The 24148-nt window shown below is 38.9% G+C and overlaps 2 protein-coding genes across 4 annotated transcripts in view; one reads left to right on the top strand and one right to left on the bottom strand.

Annotated features, from left to right (window-relative positions):
• Positions 1–21270, top strand: part of LOC137334138 (RAF proto-oncogene serine/threonine-protein kinase-like) — a 74017-nt gene extending 52747 nt beyond the window's left edge. For all 3 annotated transcript variants that reach the window (XM_067998670.1, XM_067998671.1, XM_067998672.1), the window contains exons 14-17: positions 1516–1634; positions 5686–5817; positions 9777–9911; positions 20450–21270. In XM_067998670.1, coding sequence (XP_067854771.1) covers positions 1516–1634; positions 5686–5817; positions 9777–9911; positions 20450–20590 — 527 coding nt within the window. In that variant the 3' untranslated portion in view covers positions 20591–21270. The remainder of the gene's footprint in view (positions 1–1515; positions 1635–5685; positions 5818–9776; positions 9912–20449) is intronic.
• mkrn2 (makorin, ring finger protein, 2) overlaps positions 1–24148 on the bottom strand; it is a 60533-nt gene that overhangs the window by 13886 nt on the left and 22499 nt on the right. The gene's annotated exons all lie outside the window — the stretch shown is intronic.

Genomic DNA, 24148 nt, shown 5'->3' with positions numbered 1-24148 from the left:
GGAGAACTCCTGTGGAAATTCACCCACATTATATATTATATGGAATAATGTTTCTGTTATAAAGTAGTGCACCCTTTTAATTTACAGTGAACGATCGGGAGAAGCCCCTGGAAATTCACCCCCTATAAATTCTTCTGCTAAAGTGTAGGTGTGTACTCCTTTTTATATTTCCATTATAAACTCCTATGTCCACATTAAATAATGGAAACTGCCTATGTAAACTTGTCACTCTGTAATTGCAGCCTCCAGCCAATGATTGGACGGCAGCCTCCGCTGGGGAGAGGGTGTTACGTATAGCTTTTCAACTTTACATATGCATTTTTCAATATAGATGTGGACATGGAAAAGTTTACAGAAAATGTGCATAGTTACAAAATTTTTAATATATTACAGATATATAGAGAGTAATTATTTACTTCAGGATAGGAAGGTGTTTATCTGAGTATTACAAAAGTCTTGAAATCTTATTAACTCAATAGCCCTCATATTCTTGTGACTAATTTTTGGGTGTTAAATGATTTCAAATGCATCTGTTTTTGTGGTGAGCAGGGTTGCACCCGTCTCTGCCAGTTTTGCGGCTTTAGATTTACTATTGAAGAAATGCAACCACTGTGTACTTAAAATGAACAACAACAGAACTTTGTTGTTGCAGTAGGGTTTTGTGAAACATTCCAGGCAACTAGCAGCAGTATAGCTGGAAGATCCATCTTGTTATCAGATGGAAGCCGCCACATATAAAATTGATAGGCAGTTAACATTTCAATGTCTGAATTAGACCCATCGATTAAGATGGGGGAGAGCTGTTAGTGGGTTTCAAGCTAAAATTTAAACAGGACTAAATGTGCTTTTAGATGTTACACAGCTACTAAGTGGCTAGAAAAGGAAATTTGTGCTGTTTTATAGTTGTTCATTGACATTCTTTGTTAGCTAAGAATATGAACAAACTAAGGAAATCTCCTTGGACAATTGGTAACTTATAATTGCCCTATATGACCATGTTTCTCTGCTGCACTGTGTCTGTCTTTTTGTCAGATAACATAGATTCTAGAAATGTCAGATAGTATAGATTCTAGAAATGTATCACCTGCAGAGCACAAAAAGTTTTGTAATTAGCATCTTTTTCATAAGTGGACTTTTTCTTGCACTCTCCAAAAGCGTACTGGATAAATTCCTGAAAATTGATCTTCATGTCAGACATGTTCTATCTAGAGTGGACACATGGAGCATTAATTTCTTTTGGTACTCATTATAGTGTTGTGAAATAATTTTTGGATGCCCCTTACACAGTCAACTGGAATGAAGGATAAAGATTGTAAAATTTGCAGAAATCCAGTATCCCACATGAAACTGTACCATTAGCTTCTGGAAAAAAATACTTTGCACTGTGTTTTTACATAAAAGAAGGAATTGAAACAAAAACTTCACTGGTTCTTGGTATTGGATAGAAGTTGCTGGGAACAGCTTTCTTTTTTACGCCGCTACTATCAACGGAAGTTCTCCTTAACAGATGCTCAGACATCTTCCTTCATGAAGGCCTCACCGTGAAGATTGGAGATTTTGGCTTAGCAACTGTGAAATCTCGATGGAGTGGCTCCCAACAAGTCGGACAGCCAACAGGATCTATTCTTTGGATGGTGAGGAATTGGGCGGGCTTGGTTGTTTAGAATGTTTAACTTTGAAAGCTGGTTTAACCGTGGTAATTAGGGTAAATCCAAACGTTACAGTTTTGTTAAATAGGCTTCATTCTTATCCAGGGGCCATATTAAACCGATCCATAACCTGAGAATCCTAAACTTATATGCAGGCCCTTCATTCATGAAGTGAAAGACTGCCTCAAATATTTTGACTTTTAAGCCAGGGAGTAACAAGGTTCCAATGTTGTCTATTGTCAATAATACATAATCACTGCATCATAAAATGCTCTACTCATGATCTTAGAGCAGTTTTTGAACTAGTCAACCAACCTGTCTCCAAACTTGGACTTAAATATAGAACTTTTGTAGATAAATTCCTGTATATTTACAACCTTTTGGCGAATGTATCCAAATGTATTCTTTGTTATTGTGTCTTTTGTGGGTAGTTCTGTCCTCTGACACTCTGTCCTTGAACAATTGGGAATGCTGTCAATGCTACTTCAATAGCAGCAATTTACATTTATCAAAGAAAATTTTTGCATGTTCTTTTTGGCATCTTACAAGCCTAACTTGCTTTCTTTGACTTTTGATTTATGATGGTGTGTGTTTATTTTCTCTGTCTCTTACTTGCGATCTTCTTTGATGTTTTATCTCCCTAAATTAATATTTCCTAAATGCATTGTAAGCAGAAATGGACTTCACACACGGCTATTTAACATTTATTTATAGCGCTTCTATTTCCGTTCATGCAGCCCCTAAACCAGTTTACTTGTTCCTGCCTTTTCTGAGTTACCTGCAGCAAATGCCACTTTAAAAATATCAAGAGTGATCTCACCCCAGGCTTTTCAATTTGTCTGATGGTCTTCCAAAATAAATTTTCCACATGTACGATTTAGTTTTAAATAATAGTTTTACTTTTGCACATACTTGTTGCTGATTCTTCTGGGATATCTGTCACTATCCTGTTCCAGTTAGGAAAGGCTCAGATGGAAATGAATCTGGGATCTCTGCCACCTGTCCTTGTGTGCAGCACTGATAAGAATGTACTATGACAGAATCATAGAAATTTACGGCACAGATGGAGGCCATTCGGCCCATCATGTCTGTGCCGGCCGAAAAAGAGCTATCCAGCATAATCCCACTTTTCAGCACTTGGTCCGTTGCCCTGTAGGTTACGGCACTTCAAGTGCTTATCCAAGTACTTTTTAAATGAGTTGAGGGTTTCTGCCTCTACCACCCTTTCAGGTAGTGAGTTCCAGTCCCTCACCACCCTCTGGGTGAAAATGTTTCTCCTAAGCTCCCCTCTGATCGTTCTACTAATTACTTTAAATCTCTGCCCCCTGGTCACTGATCCCTTTGCTAAGGGAAATAGGTCTCCCTATCCACTCTATCTAGTCCCGTCATAATTTTATATACCTCAATTCAATTAAATCTCCCCTCAGCCTCCTTGGTTCCAAAGAAAACAACCCCAGCCTATCCAACCTTTACTCATAGCTAAAATTCTCCAACATCCTCGTAAATCTCCTCTGTACCCTCTCTAGTGCAACCACATCTTTCCTGTAATGTGGTGACCAGAACTGTACACAGCACTCAAGCTGTGGCCTAACCATTGTTTTATTCAGTTCTAGCATAACCTCTCTGCTCTTATATTCAATGCCTCGGCTAATAAAGGAAAGTATCCCGTATGCCTTTTTAACCACCTTATCTACCTGTCCTGTTACCTTCAGGGATCTGTGGACATGCACTTCAACACCTCTCAGTATCATCCCATTTATTCACACTTCTTTGGATTGAATTCCATTTGCCACTTTTCTGCCCACCTGACCAGTCCATTGATATCTTCCTACAGTCGACAGCTTTTCTCCTCACGATCAACCACATGGTCAATTTTTGTATCATCTGCAAACTTCTTGATCAAGCCCCCCACATTCAAGTCCAAATCATTAATATATACCTCAAAAAGCAAGGGACCTAGTGTCTGAATTTTGTCTGAATAGTGAGCGTTCAGTGTTGCACTTGGCTTCTATCTTACAAATTTTTTCAAAATTAATTTCAACTAGTGTCAATCTACTTCTAAATTAAAGTATGAATTGACAATATTGTCAAAATATCTTCGGAAAAGTCATTAGCGGTTGAAACATGCCTGTGCTGTCATAAGATGAGCAGAAATGCAACGTCCTTCTGATCAGGCTAATCGTTCTTACGTAATGCTGGTGGGCTATTTAAAATTCTGTATTGTTGGGCACAGGCAATTTTGATGCTTCTATATTCAAAGATGCAGCCTTCCTAAACGATTAGAGATCTGCGGCACTGGTTAATGTTACACAAATATAGAAAATATAACTGAAAGTGTGCTACTTGTTCTAAAATGGGATAAAGGGAAGCAGTTTAAACAGTGAATATAAAAAAACTTTTTAAAATGTTGCATTTTTTTTCTGGAGCTATTTTCTCTTCAAATGCAATATTCCAGCTAGTAGACATCTTCATGAACCTTAGAAATGACCTCCTTTTCCTCTTACCAAAATAAGGTGGTCCATTTTGGTAGGAGGTACAAGGAGGCCGCTTATTCCTTAGAAGGTAAGAAACTAAATGGGGTAGAGGAACAAAGAGATCTGGGAATATAGATACATGCATTGCTAAAAGTAGCATTGCAAGTTGATACAGCCATAAAGAATGCAAACAAAGTACTGGGGTTTACTTGTAGAGGAAAAGAATACAAAAGCAGGGAGGTAATGTTAAATTTGTATGGAACCTTGGTTAGACCAACGTACTATGTGCAGGTCTGGTCTTTATACTATAAAAACGATATTGAGGCACTGGAGAAAGTGCAGAAAAGATTTACAAAGATGTTATCATAGAATCATAGAAGTTACAACATGGAAACAGGCCCTTCGGCCCAACATGTCCATGTCGCCCAGTTTATACCACTAAGCTAGTCCCAATTGCCTGCACTTGGCCCATATCCCTCGATACCCATCTTACCCATGTAACTGTCCAAATGCTTTTTAAAAGACAAAATTGTACCCGCCTCTACTACTGCCTCTGGCAGCTCGTTCCAGACACTCACCACCCTTTGAGTGAAAAAATTGCCCCTCTGGACCCTTTTGTATCTCTCCCCTCTCACCTTAAATCTGTGCCCCCTCGTTATAGACTCCCCTACCTTTGGGAAAAGATTTTGACTATCGACCTTATCTATGCCCCTCATTATAATTGAGAGGATGTAACTATCAGGAAAGATTGAGCAGACAGCAGCTCCTCTCTGGAAAAAGGAAGACTAAAAGGAGACCTGATCGAGGTCTTCAAAATTCTGAAGGGGTTCTATATGGTGGATATGGAGAAACTGTTTCAAACATGAGGAAGAAGGGAATAAAGGAATATGGGAGCAGGATGCGAAGAGGCCATTAGAATGGGAGGAGGCTCGTGTGGAGTATAAATACCAGAATAGACTAGTTGGGCCGAATGGCCTATTTCTGCGTTGTAGATTCTATGTAACCTTCAGTAATGTTGCTTGGTGGAGTCACCAATAGGTGTGCTTGAGTGATGTGAAAAGTGACTTGATCGCAACTGGTTTGCTCAGCTTGTGTGTGTATGTGGGGTTGGTTGGGGGAGGAGAGGAAAAGAACAAGGATTCATTCCTAAGGAAAGAAAGGGCATGAATGCTAGCCTGGAATGAGATTTAAACTACAATCTCCTTCAGTTGAGACTATAGTGCTGTAACTGCTGAGTCACCCATTGGAAAAGATTTAAACCGTGCATTTCAGTCAGTTCTGATTAACCATTTTTAGGTGAGATTGGCCAGAATTCTTCCCATAGACTGACAAATCCTTGCCTACTGTTCAAACTAGAGAGACCATAAACAGCCTAGCTTATTTGGTAGTATCTCTTTTCTTGTTTCTTTTGTTTTCTATGGTTCCACATCTGACCATCTTAAATTTCATGATTTTGAACAATTTGCATGAAAGACTTGCATTTTCTGAAACATATGAAAACCCTCAGTAAGAGATCCCAGTCCTTGGGCAGTGTAACTTACTGTATGGAACTGTTTTTCTAGGCACCCGAGATCATCCGAATGGAGGAAGTTAATCCATTTAGTTTTCAATCTGATGTCTATTCATATGGTGTTGTGCTATTTGAACTAATGACAGGAGAGCTGCCATACTCCCACGTAAACAACCGAGATCAGGTAAGTTGGCAATATATTCAAAACGTAACTTTTTAAAAACTAACTAGTACTTGGCATTCATCTTCTCCTCTGTCCCTTGTTTTTTTTTCTGCTTTTTCCCTTTGCCACACTACTGTGGGCTAGTGACTTGTTCTGCACCTCTGATAATGCTACAGTGTAACCGGATGGCACAGATCGGTTGTCCAGGTTGACTTGGTTGTTTATTTATTTATTTTTCCCTTCTCTGCCTCTCCCAGTAGCAAAATTCCTCCTTATCATGAACCAACTGAAACTGGATAATTGTTTTATGGGGATCTGTAGAAGCAATGACCTACAGTTTGTGGTACATGTTTTGTAGATTTTTTTTCATCTGTGCTGGTGTAGTTTTACAGGCGCCAAAAGCCATATGATGGCATTCTTCACGTGTGAACCAAGGCATTTGATGTAAGCAGACCATTAAATCGTGAGGAGTCCCACAGCTGAGCCTGAACCTGTTAACACATGCACTTTCCAGCAGAAGCCCCAGACATTGATCAGCAGCAAAAGTCTAGCAGGTCCCTCTTCCCAAGCCAATTTTACAATTGCTACCCTGACTGATACCACCTAACAGCAAAGAGTGAGAAATTATATTGGGATCTTCCAATCTATATGGTTTAATGCTACACTTGGTGGTGTTTTAACCACTAGATATCTATCTGTTTTACCTTTTACTTACAAACCTTTAATTTCATAGTGATGATTGGAAAATTGCACATGTCACTCTGCTTTTTAAAAAAGGAGAGAGGGAAACCAGGGAATTATAGACCAGTTAGCCTAACATCTGTTGTGGGGAAAATGCTGAAGTCTATAATTAAGGATAGGGTGACTGAACACCTCAAGAATTTTCAGTTAATCAGAGAGAGCCAGCATGGATTTGTGAAAGGTAGGTCGTGCCTGACAAACCTGATTGAATTCTTTGAAGAGGTGACTAAAGTAGTGGACAGGGGAATGTCAATGGATGTTATTTATATGGATTTCCAAACGGCATTTGATAAAGTCCCACATAAGAGATTGTTAGCTAAGATAGAAGTCCATGGAATCGAGGGAAAAGTACAGTCTTGGTTAGGAAGTTGGCTGAGCGAAAGGTGACAGAGAGTAGGGATAATGGGAAGGTACTCACATTGGCAGGATGTGACTAGTGGAGTCCCGCAGGGATCTGTCTTGGGGCCTCAATTATTCACAATATTTATTAACGACTTAGATGAAGGCATGGAAAGTCTCATATCTAAGTTTGCTGATGACACAAAGATTGGTGGCATTGTCAGCAGTGTAGATGAAAACATAAAATTACAAAGGGATATTGATAGATTAGGTGAATGGGCAAAATTGTGGCAAATGGAATTCAATGTAGGCAAATCATCCACTTTGGATCAAAAAAGGATAGAACAGGGTACTTTCTAAATGTTAAAAAGTTAAAAACAGTGGATGTCCAAAATGACTTAGGGGTTCAGGTACATAGATCATTGAAGTGTCATGAACAGGTGCAGAAAATAATCAATAAGGCTAATGGAATGCTGGCCTTTATATCTCGAGGACTAGAGTACAAGGAGGCAGAAGTTATGCTGCAGCTGTACAAAACCCTGGTTAGACCGCACCTGGAGTACTGTGAGCAGTTCTGGGCACCACACCTTCGGAGGACATATTGGCCTTGGAGGGAGTGCAGCGTAGGTTTACTAGAATGATACCCGGACTTCAAGGGTTAAGTTACGAGGAGAGATTACACAAATTGGGGTTGTATTCTCTAGAGTTTAGAAGGTTAAGGGGTGATCTGATTGAAGTTTATAAGATATTAAGGGGAACAGATAGGGTGGATAGAGAGAAACTATTTCCGTTGGTTGGGGATTTTAGGATTAGGGGGCACAGTCTAAAAATTAGAGCCAGACCTTTCGGAAGTGAGATTAGAAAACATTTCTACACACAAAGGGTGGTAGAAGTTTGGAATTCTATTCCGCAAACGGCAATTGATACTAGCTCAATTGCTAAATTTAAATCTGAGATAGATAGCTTTTTGGCAATCAAAGGTATTAAGGGATGTGGGCCAAAGGCAGGTATATGGAGTTAGATCACAGATCAGCCATGATCTTATCAAATGGTGGAGCAGGCTCGAGGGGCTGAATGGCCTACTCCTGTTCCTATGTTCCTATGTCATGAACTATTTTGATTTCTTTCCTAATTCAGAACTCCAATTTTGAAATGCTATGAATTCAATTTATAATATATTAAATTGGGTATGTATGCTACACACTCCTTATTTGAGTCACAGTCACTCCTGCATCCGCATGCCTCTGCCACTAGACGGAACTTTAACAACAACTTGCATTTATATAGCGCCTTTAACGTTGTAAAACATCCCAAAGTGCTTCAACTCTAAGGCGCTTCATGGATTCCAGAAGCTGCAGATTGCCATACCAATACCTGCAGCATCACTAATGAATTCTGAGGGAAACTTGCCTAATCCTGAATTTCTGTTGGCAAAACCAAGGGAGACCCACTAGTTATTTACAAATATTGGAAGGATGTTTTATAGCCTGTACTTTCATTGGGATCTAAAGGAAGTATTGGCTGTTCCTCTCTTTTATTTAGCCGATCCTCACATAATTCCACTGATCCTGGTCAGCAGATGTGTTTTTAACCCTATTTCTAGTTTCTTCAGAGCGTTCTGTGGTTTAGTACCTTTGTTTAATTTTACTTTATTAACAGTAAATATTTCCAGCCATTCTTGTAAATATCATGCAGCTGGAAGGTTCTAAGGGAAATTCAGTACTCACAGACCCCTTTAACTTGGGAATAATAAGACCTCACCAATCTTACTGGGTGGTTTCCAGAAATAATATAGAGTACAACATTGCAACAACAGCTCCCAGTTTAAGGATCCTTGTTTAATCATAGTTACATCTCCAAAGTCCATCAGTTAGACTAACCATTGAACAAACCGAATAAAGATGTGTGCTTTTTTTGTGAGTTACAGTTTTCCTGTGCTGCCCATGTTAAAAGCCTATTCCCATAGGCATTTTCCAGTGCACGTGCCCATTGTCTATCACCGTATGTCAGCAAAAAGTAACCAGTCGCATCATTCAACATATCCTGAAGTGATTTAGTAAAATTGGTACGGCAGTCAGAAACAAATGTTGGGACAGTCTACAAGCTAATGGCACACCTGTTTCATTTTGAATATGACCAACTGCTACATGAGTAATCAAATGGAAATTTGAATTTGGAAACTGGGTGTGGTATGTGGAAGTATTAAAATGCTTTTTTTTAAAAATAGCTACATGTAACCATTTGAATTGTTGGGAATTCTCTTCGTTGGATGACTGAATCCATGCCCATTACATGCCCATACAATATACTTTAATCAGGTCTGACAGCTGCTTTGGATGTTAATTAGTTAAGAACGATAATAGATCCCCCATACACTGTCAATTTTGATCATCACTCGCTGATTGTTGTTCTACTTTTGAAGGGCCTAGTTTTTTTCAAATAGAGCGCCAATTATTAATCGCCATAAATTGTCAATACTCACACAACGTCACTCTAAGTGCAGTCTTCGAGTTTTCAGTCATAGCTTCTATTTATCATTCTCTCCTATTTACAACTCTTTCTAAATAAACAAAGTAATGCAAATATCCGTCCAGAATTGTATCAGTCCGCATTGAAAGTTATTTCATAGGGATTTGGTTATTGAAGTGATCTATCTGAAAGATTTCTGAGGTAAACTATATCATGTTAGAACAAAGCCCTTTTGTTACTTTCTGTTTACTTTCACTTTGTTAGGCTGGCAAATTGAAAATGACAGTAAGAGGGTTCCACACTACCACCAGTTTATATAAACAACACACTGAAAAGCATATTTCTTACAGTTTTATTAACATTTCATATTTTTTCATCCAATTCGCAAAACACATTAAATTTTGTATTTGCCTTTGTCTTTACATGATTAGATTATTTTCATGGTGGGCCGAGGGTTTTTAACACCTGACCTCAGTAAACTCTACAAAAATTGTCCAAAAGCAATGAAGAGACTTGTCGCAGACTGTTTGAACAGGAACAAGGATGACCGACCCCTCTTTCCTCAGGTAAGACCAAAGATAGTGAGGGAGTCTGCCAATTTACTAATGATAAACCAAGTAACGATGAGGGTTATATTTTTATTTCATATTTGTTGCTGAGGCTAGCTGGACAAGTTTGTGAATTGATCTCGTACATACTTTGCACACCATGGGTAAACTGAACTATATAACCAAATCAGCAGAGTACAAGTGAAAAAATGTTACGATAAAACTGAACTTTGGTGAGCCCTTGAGGACTATGTCCAATTCTGGTCACTAAGACACAAAAGAAACTTGGAATACTTGGAGGCAGTTCAGAGAAGAGCCATGAGATTAATCCCCAGAATCATAGGACTGAATGAGCCCTGAGAAATTAGCCATGAGATTAGAGAAATTTAGGCTCTTTAGTCTTGAAATAAGGTGACTGAGAGGAACCTTATAAAGTATAGGTTATTACATGGTATAGAAAAGGTAAATCCAGAGCTTTACTTCAAAGTAAACCAAGACAGTAGAACAACGGATCATACGTGAAGGGTAAATTTAGATCTGATGTCAAAGAAATTCTGCAAAAGGTGATCAACACTCTGAATAGACTTCCAGAAAAAGTAGCGGAGGCAGAAACTTTATTTAAGAACCTATTGGATGGCATGATTAGGGGAATTATAGGTTTTTGGATGAAAGAACCAAGATGATCTGTAGTCACCTTGTGATTAGGAAACCATCTGAGCAGGGCTCGTGCAATTCAATATGTTGTAGAAGTCTGCTGCTAGACTTAGAAAAGAGTAATCCATGTCACAAGCAAATTATAGAAGCTTGCATAACAACTACCAGGCATACTGGGGAAATTGTATATCACCAGATAGAACTAAAATGTGCTTTGATAGCACTACCAGTTGCATACCCGTCAGACAACCATCCTCCGTGATGTTTTTTAAGTAGTTTGATTACAGTTGCAAATATCCTCTGACAGCAACAATGTGGGAATTTGTTCCACTTTAGGGGTGATTTTAGGCTTAGTTGTGTGTCTTTGCCCCCTCTCTGAACTGCTGTTGGTTGTATTTTTATCATTTGATGTAGCAAGGGAAGAGGGAGTCTTAGCTATGTTTTAAACAATAGCCAAGTTGCCACATAGGCCTCAGAGCTTTTGCAGGAACCAGTGAATTCAAGGCAAGGGTCTTTTATTTCTTTGGGGACTGGAAAAGGGGTTCTAAGCACCTTTCTATGACCCATGATCCCAGGGCTCTTGAAAGAAAGTTCCAACAGCATCCAACCCCACTGGTTCCTTGCAGTAACTTCAGATTTCCTGCTCTACCCACATCCATGTCTATCCTTGTCCTCTAACTGTGATGAAGGTTCAGGAGCCAGACATACTTATATCATAAAAATTGAAAGAAACTATGACTGTGAGTGCTTAGGCCAGAGGTCATGTCTTTTCTTCAGATTATACACTGACATGTCTCAAACTGAGCATATGTTCAATGCACTCTCCCAAGACATTGTTTTTTTCTGGGCTAAATGTCAGAAAGAATTAGAAAGAGTGCTGAAGGACAGATTCCAAAATCCTAAGTGCTGTGCAACCAAAACATTCATTTCTAAAATTGTCTGAGTGATTGCCTGTGCATTTCTAATGGAGCATATCCCCCTGTTACCAATTGGTAGAATTTAACAGTCCTAGTGACATTAAAGAGCGTTTCATGTGCACATTACTTGAGCTAACATTTATTATAATAGTATTCAGGATATCTACAAGTAATTGTACATCTCAAGGCACATTATTGCCACAACTATGCAGCCAAGAAAAACCCGCAGTATGCTAGGGCTGTACTTGAAATCAATTCAGTTCTCCCTGCCTTCATTGAGGCACTAAAGTGGTTGGGGTAGTCCATAGGGTGAGAGGGGAACTTTGAACACTAGGAAAAAGATAGATTACTCATCAATAGTTATAATATAGTTTGCATTTTTCAACTGAAATTATGCTCCACGTACCATGCCCTTCTCTCTACTGATAGATTATCAGTCTCTCCTAAGTTAGTCTTTGTATGGGTCTGCTTTTTTACTATTAAAAAATCAAAGTGAGGGACCAAAGCTCCTTGTGCAGGATACTGTCAAGATTGAAAAGTTTAAGAGATATAAATCAAGAAGTAGTGATTAATGAGCTATGCTTCGGTATTAGAAGCCTGAAGATTGTAGGAAGTAGGAAAGGCTGAGGGGGGTAAAGCATTCCACTGTTTTGAGGTGCCATGAAAGAATGAGTTAGCATACTGTCATGAATTTTGATTTCAACACCTTGAAGTTGAATGGAGGAGCAAGGGCATGTACAATGGCATATTTAGAGCTTTGGAGCTTAAAAGAAACAAGATAGAAAAATTAAAATGAGCATAGACTATAGTAGTGTCAATAAAATAAAAGCAAGAAATGTTGCAGGGATTGGGGGAGGGGGTTGGATACTAAATGTAAGCGAGACATTGTCTACCAAATGGCAAGATCTTGTTTGTATCCTGTCCAGAAGAGTGAAAGGGGTGCTAGGGGAGCTTCTCCAGATATGGGAAGTTATACAGAAGTTTAAGTTTTACAGTTTGCAGAGAAGAAGGTTATAGCAGATTTCATTGAGATGTATAAAGTATTAAATGGTACACAGCAATAGATAAGATAAAGTGAGGCATGTTGATAACCACTGTTGGTCATAATGATCACCTGAAATGGACACTCCTTATGTATTATTGCACAGAGGAAAACATGTGAGTCTGCCTGAAGTCTTTTAAGGCCATGTGCCTCTTTTTTTCTCTATTCTTCTTCCTCCCACCCACACAATTAGATAGATTGCTTGTAACATGTTATATAGCTTCTTTTAAAGAATGATGATTACTGCCTTTAAAAATAAGTACTCAACCCTACTATTGTATAGTATTATATGACAAGTACTGTAATAAAACAATTACCGTATTGCATTGCTCATTTCTTAACTAATTTAATTTAAAGTTGTGGACCTCTACTAGTTGAATTTAAATGTTAAGAGCATATTTGGATATTTTATTTCTTGTTCAATGTAAAGAACATTTTGATTTTAGCTTTGATTTAGAAGTAATGTTAGGAAAACAAACTCACTCTGAGCTTTGCAGGAGATGAGTACAGTTAGCCTGGAGGCACAAGGCTCCCATTTCTACCATTAAATTACATTCCCACAGGTAGGCTGGAATGATTGACTGCATTAGGAATCTGAAGACTCAAATTTCAGTTTATATAATTAGATGGAATTCTAGATGCAGAATAAAATAAATACAGGAGATGATTAATAGCATCCAGACATAGAACTGGGAGATGTACTTTAAGGATTTTTTTTGTAATTGGTTTACAAAGAGAAAACTGCATTTCTATTGAACAGTTGAATAGATAAAAGACTCCTGCAGCATTGTGATATCACAAAAAGTTTCTTAAAAATAGTTATTACAAAGAAGAATACAATTAAATGCTGTTGTATGGATTAGATTAGAATGGATAAAAGTTCCTAATCATAATTAGGAATTTACTGATAAACAAAGAAATAAAACAGCAGTGGGAAACATTTAAAACGGTGATTAATAGAGTCCAGGGGAAATATATCCCACTAAAAAGAAAGAACAAATTAGCCAGTAATGATGCATCATGGATAAATAAAGAAATGAGGGCAAAATTGAAACGAAAGATAAAGACATACACTAAGTACACAGACAACAAAGGAGAGGATGATAAAAGGGAATACGAAAAGGTTAGGAAAGAAGGTAAAATAAAAACAATTAGGAAGACAAAGAGAAACTAAAAAATTAAATTATCAAGGTATATAAAAAGAAATAGTAAAATATTCTACAGACACATAAATAACAAAAGAAAAATCAGGTTGGGGATAGGTCCACTATAAAGGCCACGATAAACTTACAGGTAATGATAGTGAATTGGCAGAAATATTAAATAATTACTTTGCCACAGTATTTACCAGGGAGACTAACATGGTGCGCATGACATTAGAAGAAGAGATCAAAAAAGATATAAAGACATTTAAGATAGAAAGGGGGAAGATAATTGATAAACTAATCAAACTTAGAGAGGATAAAGCCCCTGGTCCGGACGGATTGCATCCGTGCATCTTAAAAGAAGTTAGGGAAGAGATAACAGAAGCACTATTATCATAGAATCATAGAATCATAGAAGTTACAACATGGAAACAGGCCCTTCGGCCCAACATGTCCATGTCGCCCAGTTTATACCACTAAGCTAGTCCCAATTGCCTGCACTTGGCCCATATCCCTCTATACCCATCTTACCCATGTAACTGTCCAAATGCTTTTTAAAAGACAAAATTGTACCCGCCTCTACTACTGCCTCTGGCAGCTCGTTCCAGACACTCACCACCCTTTGAGTGAAAATACCTAAGATGCATCCCATCTGGACCAGGGACTTATCTACTTTAAGTACAGCCAGCCTTTCTAGTACCTCCTCATTCTCAATTTTTAGCACATCCAGTATCTGAACTACTTCCTCTTTTACTGTGACTTTGGCAGCATCTTCTTCCTTGGTAAAGACAGATGCAAAATACTCATTTAGTACCTCAGCCAGGCTATGATTGTTACATATATATAACAATTCATTAGAAAAGGGAATAGTGCCAGAGGACTGGCGGACAGTTAATGTGATTCCTATATTTAAATAAGGAGATAGAACAAGTCGAGGGAACTATAGACCAATTAGCTTAACATCGGAGGTAGCAAAGATAATTGAATCCTTACTCAAAGATAGAAAAATATCTAGAAACCGAAAATAAAATGTAACAAAGGTAATGCAATAGTCATGGGGGACTTTAATCTTCATTTAGAACCATAGAAAAGATACAGCACAGAAGGGGGCCATTCGGCCCATCGTGTCCGCGCTGGCTCGAAGAACAACCAGGTGCCCATTCTAATCCCACCTTCCAGCACCCGGTCCGTAGCCCTGCAGCTAACAGCACTTTAGGTGCAGGTCCAAGTACTTTTTAAAAGAGTTGATTGTCCCTGCCTCTATCACCAATTCGGGCAGCAAATTCCATACACCCACCACCCTCTGGGCTAGACTGGACAAATCAAATTGGCAAAGGCAGTCTGGAGGATGAGTTTGTGGAATGCATTCAAGACAGTTTCCTAGAACAATATGTCATGGAACCAACCAGGGAACAGGCTATTTTAGATCTTGTATTGTGTAATGAGACCAGGTCAATTGTAATCTCACAGTAGAGGATCCTCTGGGGAAGAGTGATCATGCTATGATAAACTCAATGTGAAATTCGAAGAGTGACATCCTTAAGTCCGAAACTAGAGTTTTAAACTTAAATAAAGCCAATTACGTAGGTATGAGGGGCGAGTTGGCTAAGGTAGATTGGGAAATTAGATTAAAAGGTATGATGGTAGATAAGCAATGGCAAACATTTAAAGAAATATTTCAGTATTCTTAACAAATATACATTGAGAAATAAAAACTCCACGGGAAAATTGATTCATCCATGGCTAACTAAAGAAGTTAAGGATAGTATTAGATTAAAAGAGGAGGCCTGTAATGTTGCCAAGAAGAGTAGTAAGCCTGAGGATTGGGAGTGTTTTAGAAACCAGCAAAGGATGACCAAAAAATTGATGATAAGGGAGAAAATAGAATATGAAAGTAAACAAGCAAGAAATATAAAAACTGATTCTAAGAGTTTCTACGAGTATGTAAAAAGGAAGAGAGTAGCAAAAGTAAACGTTGGTCCCTTAGAGGCTGAGACAGGAGAAATTATAATGGGGAATAAGGAAATGGCAGAGACGTTAAACAAATATTTTGTATCTGTCTTCACAGTAGAAGACACAAAAAGCATACCAGAAATAGTGGGGAACCAAGGGGCTAATGAGAGTGAGGAATTTAAAGTAATTAATATCAGTAGATAAAGTACTGGAGAAACTAATGGGACTAAAAGCCGATAAATCCCCTGGACCTGATGGCCTACATCCTGTTACAAACTGGATAGCCAGGTGGTGAAGGATAGAATACTAGAGCCTAGTCTTCAGTTACTTCAAGCCTTTACTCACAGAGATCCACATTATTATTATTATTATTGTTATTATTATTATTATTACCACCACCACCACCACACCCTAGATCAGCTCTCTTATAAATGGATACAAGAGAGTTCTCAATTGATATGCACCACCTGAATACAGTTAACACTAATTGATAGAAATTACACGGATACAACTAACACATCCCAGGGTTCTAAAAGAGGTGGCTGCAGAGATAGTGGATGCATTGGTTATGAACTTCCAAAATTCCATAGATTCTAAAATGGTCCCAGTGGATTGGAAGGTAGCAAATGTAACCCTGCTATTCAAGAAAGGAGGAAGAGAGAAAACAGGGAACTGCAGGCCAGTTAGCCTGACATCAGTCGTCGGGAAAATGCTGGAATCCATTAAGGAAGTGGTGACAGGGCACTTAGAAAATTATAATATGATTAGGCAGAGTCAACATGGTTTTATGAAAGAGAAATTGTGTTTGATAAATTTATTAGAGTTTTTTGAGGATGTAACTAGCAGGAGATTGTAGTCAAATTTGGATTTTCAAAAGGCCTTTGATAAGATGCCACGTAAGAGGTTGTTACGCAACATAAGGGCTTATGGAGTTGGGGGTAATAATATTAGCATGGATAGAGGATTGGTTAATGGACAGAAAACAGAGATTAGGGATAAACGGATCATTTTCAGGTTGGCAGGCTGTAACTAGTGGGGTGCGGCAGGGATCAGTGCTTGGGCCTCAGCTATTTACAGTTTTTATATTAATGACTTAGATGAAGAGACCAAGTGTAATGTATCCAAGTTTGCTGACGATACAAAGCTAGGTGGGTAAGTAAGCTGTGAGGAGGATGCAAAGTATCTGCAAAGGGATATAGACAGGTTAAATGAGTGGGCAAGAAGGTGGCAGATGGAGTATAATGTGGGGAAATGTGAGGTTATTCACTTTGGTAGGAAGAATAGGAAAACAGAATATCTTTTAAATGATGAGAAACTATTAAATGTTGGTGTTCAGAGAGATTTGGGTGTCCTCATACAAGAAACACAAAAAATTAGCATGCAGGTACAGCAAGCAATTAGGAAGGCAAATGGCATGTTGGCCTTTATTGCAAGGGGGTTGGAGTACAAGAGTAAGGAAGTCTTACTACAATTGTACAGAGCTTTGGTGAGACCTCACCTGGAGTACTGTGTACAGTTTTGGTCTCCTTTATCTAAGGAAGGATATACTTAGAGGTGGTGCAATGTAGGTTCATTAGATTGATTCCTGGGATGAGAGGATGGTCCTAAGAAGAGAGATTGAGTAGAATAGGCCTATAGTCTTTGGAGTTTAGAAGAAAGAGAGGTGATCTCATTGAAATATACAAGATTGTGAGGGGGCTTGACAGGGTAGATGCTGAGAGGTTGTTTCCATTGGCTGGAGAGTCTCGAACTAAGGGCATAGTCTCAGGATAAAGAATCGGCCATTTAAAACTGAGATGAGGAGGAATTTCTTCACTCAGAGGGTTGTGAATCTTTGGAATTCTCTACCCCAGAGTGCTGTGGATGCTGAGTTGTTGAGTGTATTCAAGGCGGAGATAGATTTTTGGACTCTAGGGGAATTGAGGGATATGATCGGGCGGGAAAGTGGAGCTGAGGTCGAAGATCAGCCATGATCTTATTGAATGGCGGAGCAGGCTTGAGGGGCCGAATGGCCTACTCCTGCTCCTATTTCTTATGTTGTTATAATGAAGAATAGTCAGCATGGATTTCAAAAGGGAAGGTCATGCTTGATCAATCTTATTGAATTCTTTGAAGAAGTAACAGAAGGGGTAGGCAAGGATATTGCAGTAGATGTAATATATTTGGATTTTCAAAATATAAAGTAGTAGACTCATGAGTCAGGGGACAAGCAGAATGGATAGCAAGCTGGCTACAAAACAGAAAACCGAGTAAGGGTTAAAGGTAGTTACTCAGACTGGCAAAAGGTGAGAAGTGATGTTCCACAAGGAACAGTACTGGGACCACTGTTTACATAAACGATTTGGACTCTGGAATCAGAAGTACAATTCCAAAATTTGCACATGACACCAAATTGAGGAGTATAGTTAATACCGAGGAGGACTGTGACAAGATACAGGACGACACTTATAAACTTGCAGAATGGGCGTGTAATTGTTAAATGAATTTCAATATAGGTAAGTGTGAGGTATTCCATTTTGGTAGGAAGAATGAATGCGCCACATACTGCTTGGATAATAGTCTAAATCGGGTAAAGGAGCAGAGGGATGTTGGGGTACAGATACAAATCACTAAAAGTAACAAAGCAGGTTAATAAGGCCATAAAAAAAACAAACCAAGCACTGAGGTTCATGTCGAGGGATGGAATTGAAAAGCAGAGAAGTTGTGTTAAGCTTTGTATTGAACCTTGGTTAGACCACACTTGGAGTACTGTGAACAGTTATAGTCTCCATTATTATTAAAAGGATATAGAGGCACTGGAGGAGATGCAAAAAAGATTTACTAGGATGATACTAGAACTGAGAGGTTATACCTATCGAGAAAGATTGAATAGGCTGGGGCTCTTTTCTCTAGAAAAGAGAACACTGGGGGGGCTGACCTGCTAGAGATCTTTAAGATTATGAAAGGGTTTAATAGGGTAGACATAGAGAAAATGTTTCCACTTGTGGGGGAGACGAGAACTAGGGGCCATAAATATAATAGTCACTAATAAATCCAATGGGGCATTCAGGAGAAACTTCGTTACCCAGAGAGTGGTTAGAATGTGGAACGTGCTACCACAAGGAGTAGTTGAGGTGACGAGCATAGATGCATTTAAGGGGAACATACGAATTAAGAGCAGGAGTAGGCCATTCGGCCCCTCGAGCCTGCTCTGCCATTTGATAAGATCATGGCTGATCTGATTGTGATCTCAACCCTATTTTCTCGTCTACCTACTATAACCTTTGACTCCCTTATTAATCAGGAATCTATCTAACTCAGCCTTAAAAATATTCAATGACCCTGCCTCCACCGCTCTCTGGGGAAGGGAGTTCCACAGACTCACGACCCTCTGAGAGAAAAAATTTCTCCTCATCTCTGACTTAAATGGGAGACCACTTATTTTTAAACTGTGGCCCCTAGTTCTAGTCTCTCCCACAAGGGGAAACATCCTCTCAGTATCTACCCCTTCTAGTCCCCTCAGGATCTTATATGTTTCAATAAGATCACCTCTCATGCTTCTAATCTCCAGTGTATACAGGCCCAACTTGTCCAACCTTTCCTCATAAGTTAACCTCCTCATCCCAGGAATCAGTCGAGTGAACCTTCTCTGAACCGCCTCCAAAGCAATAGTATTCTCGATGTGGTCTCACCAATGCCGTGTACAAATGTAGCAAAACATCTCTACTTTTATATTCCATTCCCCTTGCAATAAATGACAACCTTCCATTTGCCTTCCTAATCACATGCTGTACCTGCATACTAACCTTTTGTGATTCATGTACTAGGACACCCAGATCCCTCTGTACCTCAGAGTTCTGCAATTTCTCTCCATTTAAATAATATGCTGCTTTTCTATTCTTCCTGCCAAAGTGGACAAGTTCACATTTTCCCACATTATACTCCACCTGCCAAATTTTTGCCTATTCACTTAACCTATCTATATCCCTTTGTAGACTCCTTATGTCCTCTTCACAACTTACTTTCCTACCTACCTTTGTGTCATCAGCAAATTTAGCAACCATACATTCGGTCCCTTCATAAGTCATTAGAACATAAGAACATAAGAAATAGGAGCAGGAGTAGGCCAATCGGCCCCTCGAGCCTGCTCCACCATTCAATAAGACCATGGCTGATCTGATCCTAACCTCAAATCTAAATTCATGTCCAATTTCCTGCCCGCTCCCCGTAACCCCTAATTCCCTTTACTTCTAGGAAACTGTCTATTTCTGTTTTAAATTTATTTAATGATGTAGCTTCCACAGCTTCCTGGGGCAGCAAATTCCACAGACCTACTACCCTCTGAGTGAAGAAGTTTCTCCTCATCTCAGTTTTGAAAGAGCAGCCCCTTATTCTAAGATTATGCCCCCTAGTTCAAGGTTCACCCATCCTTGGGAACATCCTCACCACATCCACCCGATCAAGCCCCTTCACAATCTTATATGTTTCAATAAGATCGCCTCTCATTCTTCTGAACTCCAATGAGTAGAGTCCCAATCTACTCAACCTCTCCTCATATGTCCACCCCCTCATCCCTGGGATTAACCATTGATATAGTTTGTAAGCTAGATAAACACAAGAAGGAGAAAGCAATAGAAGATATGCTGGTAGGGTTAGATGAAGTAGGGAAGAAGGAGTCTCATGTGGAGCATAAACACCGACATGGACCCGTTGGGCCAAATGACCTGTTTCTGTGCTGTACATTCTATGTAATAACTTCATATAACTTGAATTGCCATACTTCAATTACATAAAATGCTTGTATTAGCAAATGATTGCTATTGCCTGATTTTTAAAAAAAAATTCTCCTTTCTGAAATTGTTACAGATTTTATCTTCTGTTGAACTATTGCAACATTCATTACCCAAAATACACCGTAGTGCCTCAGAACCCTCTCTACATCGAGCTGCACACACTGATGACTTGAATCCTTTAACCCTAACATCAACGAGAGTGATTGCTTGCTAACGGATCTCGCATCAAGAGCCATGGAGAAAGCTGTACGGTTATGTTTCTTTGGATGGTGCAGGCAGATGAATAATATGCAGCACCCTTTCACTTGCAATCAATCCTGAAAGCTGCTATTGATCGGATTTAATGATATTAACTAGTAAGATAAAAGTACATCCATTTCATTTAATGTGTGGATTCCTGGTAAATTTCATGAAGCCTGTTCTGGAGATGGACAAACAACTGACTCCTACACCTTGGACTCTTGTGTCGTATCATGTCCACTGCCTGCCTTCAGTGCTTATCACCAGGCTTCAGACTGTGCACTGGTGCAAAATGGCTGGATTGGAGATGGGTATTTTTAGATAACTGTATCACAGCATGCTACATGATGATCCAACCACCAAGCAACTTGCTTATCAAAGAAGACCTTTCTAAAGCAAACATGCACCGGCTTTAAATTGACTTAGTAAATGTGAGGGTTAAAGGTGGACTAATGTGGTAAACTGTGAGTCTGTATGATATAACAAGTTTGTTGAAGTGGTTATAAATAATTGGGAGGTTTATTATTTCAATTTTATGTTTGGTTTTTTTTGCTATTGAGTGGGGATAACATGGTATTCAATTGGATACCTGTAGAATTGTTGTCAGTCCCATGTATTTTAATAAAATAAGTTAAATTTTTATTTTATACAGAACTATATGCAGTTATTTTAGATTGGTCAATTACTTCAGAACTTTAGATAAATTCTGTAATAACATTTTTTAATTAACAGCTTACTTTCTTGAACATTAAAATGCCAAAAGGCCATGGGTGTGCTATTAACTGCACCTGAGGAACAGTATAAAAACATCGAATAGAAAACAAGAGGCTGCTTCAACCAGTTTCACCCATTAACATTCATTTCTATTTGCTGCAGTTCCAGTTTAGCCAGAAGAGCATGCAGGCCTAAACTTTTGTGTGTCTGTGTTATTCCTTGGTCCAGCATAAAACTGTTTGTATTAATAGTTTTATAACCCATCTTGCTAACTTTATCAAGTTAAGTTAGTGATTTTTCTCTCTGCCAATTTTCTCTCCTGCCCTTCTTTCCTATAGGTGTTAAGTTCTTGATGGAGCATTGTTCAATGGTCAATGATTGCCCGACTGCTCATTCTTCATGTGTGAACTGAGATAGTGAATGTCAGTAGGCTATTTGACTGCAGTGGCATTACAGCCAAGCTTGATCTTTTCTCACCAGTGCCCACATACATGCACTTCCATGGGGAATGGGAATCCTGGCCTACTTTCTTCTCCTTTCTGCAAGTATGCAAAAGCCATTCTTGTACTCCTACCACTGCCCTGGCTGAGATCAGGTGATTCTTCACACTGGGAATTGAACCTGGGAATTTCTTGGGCTGTACGGTTCAACTAATCACTGTCTAAACCAGCTGAGCCATCAGGGCAGTATTATGTGAGTGGTTTTATTTAATTTTTTTTTGTGCAGAAGGCCAGTGCAAGTCCTTCATTCTCCCACTAAAAATAGTGAGTTTTGTAGGGCTGCTGGTACCTGTGAAACTAAACCCCATGATGAATCACCAGAGGAGGGGAAAAACTGGAGGGAAGCGGAGAGCAGGAAAAATTGGGCATGATTGTGTATTTAACAGGCATCCTGTTTATGGCTGGATAAAAAATTTTCCTGACATCTTGCCAACATTAGTCAGTGAAGTGAATGTGTGATGTGCTTAAATACTGTTCCATGTCTGCCAACTGAAGGTGCACTCAGCACTACAGGATTTTCTCTCCCTGGAAGTAATAGTAGTTGTGTCAAAATGGTGGCAGTGAATTGAAAGAGACCATTTGCCTGTATAAAATGTTCTCCATAATATTAGAAAATCAGTGACCAGTTTAATAACAAATCATTATTCACATCTGAAAGAGTTTGCATCAATAAGCCAAACTGACTTGTAAGCCAGGTTATAATAGATATATAAGCGGGTGGTTTAGGATTGCTGTTAGAATCCCAATATTGAATTACTGCCTTAAAGATGTAATGTATTTTACTGAAGTGCCACATAATCTTAAACGTTAAAGGTGATTCTACACAAAATGTCTCCTCCTTGTCTGCCCCTGACTGGCAGCTGGAAAGCATAAAACAGAAATGGGGAGGACTGAGGTGCACGAGTAGGTGTAAAGGTTCTTCTCTTCATGGTATTTAGGATGATGTGGCAATTTGGCAGAATATCCTTTATTTTTGAAAACTTACTGCAGCAATGGTTAGCTGCTAGGAGATCACCTGTGCCATTTCTCATGAGTTTGGGAACCTGGAGCACAGCTTCTGATGTTTACTGCTGTCCCATTGTAGCCTAAGCACATCAGCTATTCTCACATCGCTGTAAAATAACAAACGGATGGAATGTATCATATGACTGTCTTGAGCTGAAAATATTGTACACCTTACTGATTGAAAGATACAGGACTCCGATAAAATATTTGTAATTTTTATACCTAGCACTTTACAAAACTTACAAGTCATTTTGTTCTTCCCTCCCCCATATCTCTTATTCCCAGTTATGTACATTACAAATAATTTACTTTTGCTCTACCTCACAGTGGATGTTCAGTATTTGCCTAAGATGCAAATACTTTCACTTGTTTGTTTGTTCTTCCCCCTCCAAAAACATTTTTTTCCTCAGTTATTTACATGATTATAAAATGTTTTTCTCCTTCCTATGGTGGATTTTTAATTCTTGATGAAGATGGTGGTGGTGAAACTTTGGCCAGGAAGTTTTTAAATGACCAGCACAATAGTAGGTCACTCCCATTGGCCTTTGCCTAGCTTATAGATTTTGCCTGTAATATTAGAGGTTAGCATTAAAAAAACCTTCAAACATCGCCTCTGGCTTAGCAACAGAGAAAAATCTCATCCAAACCAACATAATTTTAACTTAATTCCCTAAACTGCAGGGATGGGAGAGTGAAATCTTTTTTTCAGGATTGTTTTCACTGCTTGCACCAACAATTTGTACATTTTCTGCCTGGTTGTCATATGACAGGAGATCTCACTCGCTCTCTCACCACCTTTCCATTGGAGTCAGAACTCTGATCATTTTCCACCTGGTTATCATGTGATGTGTTTTGCATTGTGGGTGCACAAAAGCAGGGTGAAAACATAATGCCCATTATGCATTTTTTTTTAAACATACAGTTTGTTAAAAGCTGCTGAAAAACCCCAGCACCCAGGCCTGGGTAAAATCTCCATTTGAAGTCCAGGCTTCAGACAGAAGGTCAGCAAATCTTGGGAAAACTTTACCCATTATTTCTATCATTTAAAAAATGAATTTTCAGGATGGTGCATTTTTCTGTGTTTGTTATTCATATTATTTCTAGCTGTAGACACTCACTTAAGGGAAAAAGAAAATAGTCAAAACCAGTGTGAAGAAATTATTTGAGCTGTTTGATTGGTTTTGTGGTACTTATTGAATTATGAATGATAGCTTGGGGAATTAAAAAGTAGGGATTTAATTGCTCAGTTTTTTTGCTGGTCACACAATTCTTATTGGTACTTTTTGCTGCTTCTACATTGTATACATTTAGTC

Source organism: Heptranchias perlo, chromosome 17 (assembly GCF_035084215.1).
Source record: "Heptranchias perlo isolate sHepPer1 chromosome 17, sHepPer1.hap1, whole genome shotgun sequence".
In the NCBI taxonomy this organism is placed as follows: domain Eukaryota; kingdom Metazoa; phylum Chordata; class Chondrichthyes; order Hexanchiformes; family Hexanchidae; genus Heptranchias; species Heptranchias perlo.
Note: the sequence above shows the minus strand (reverse complement) of the source record. Positions and strands in the feature narration are given on the sequence as shown.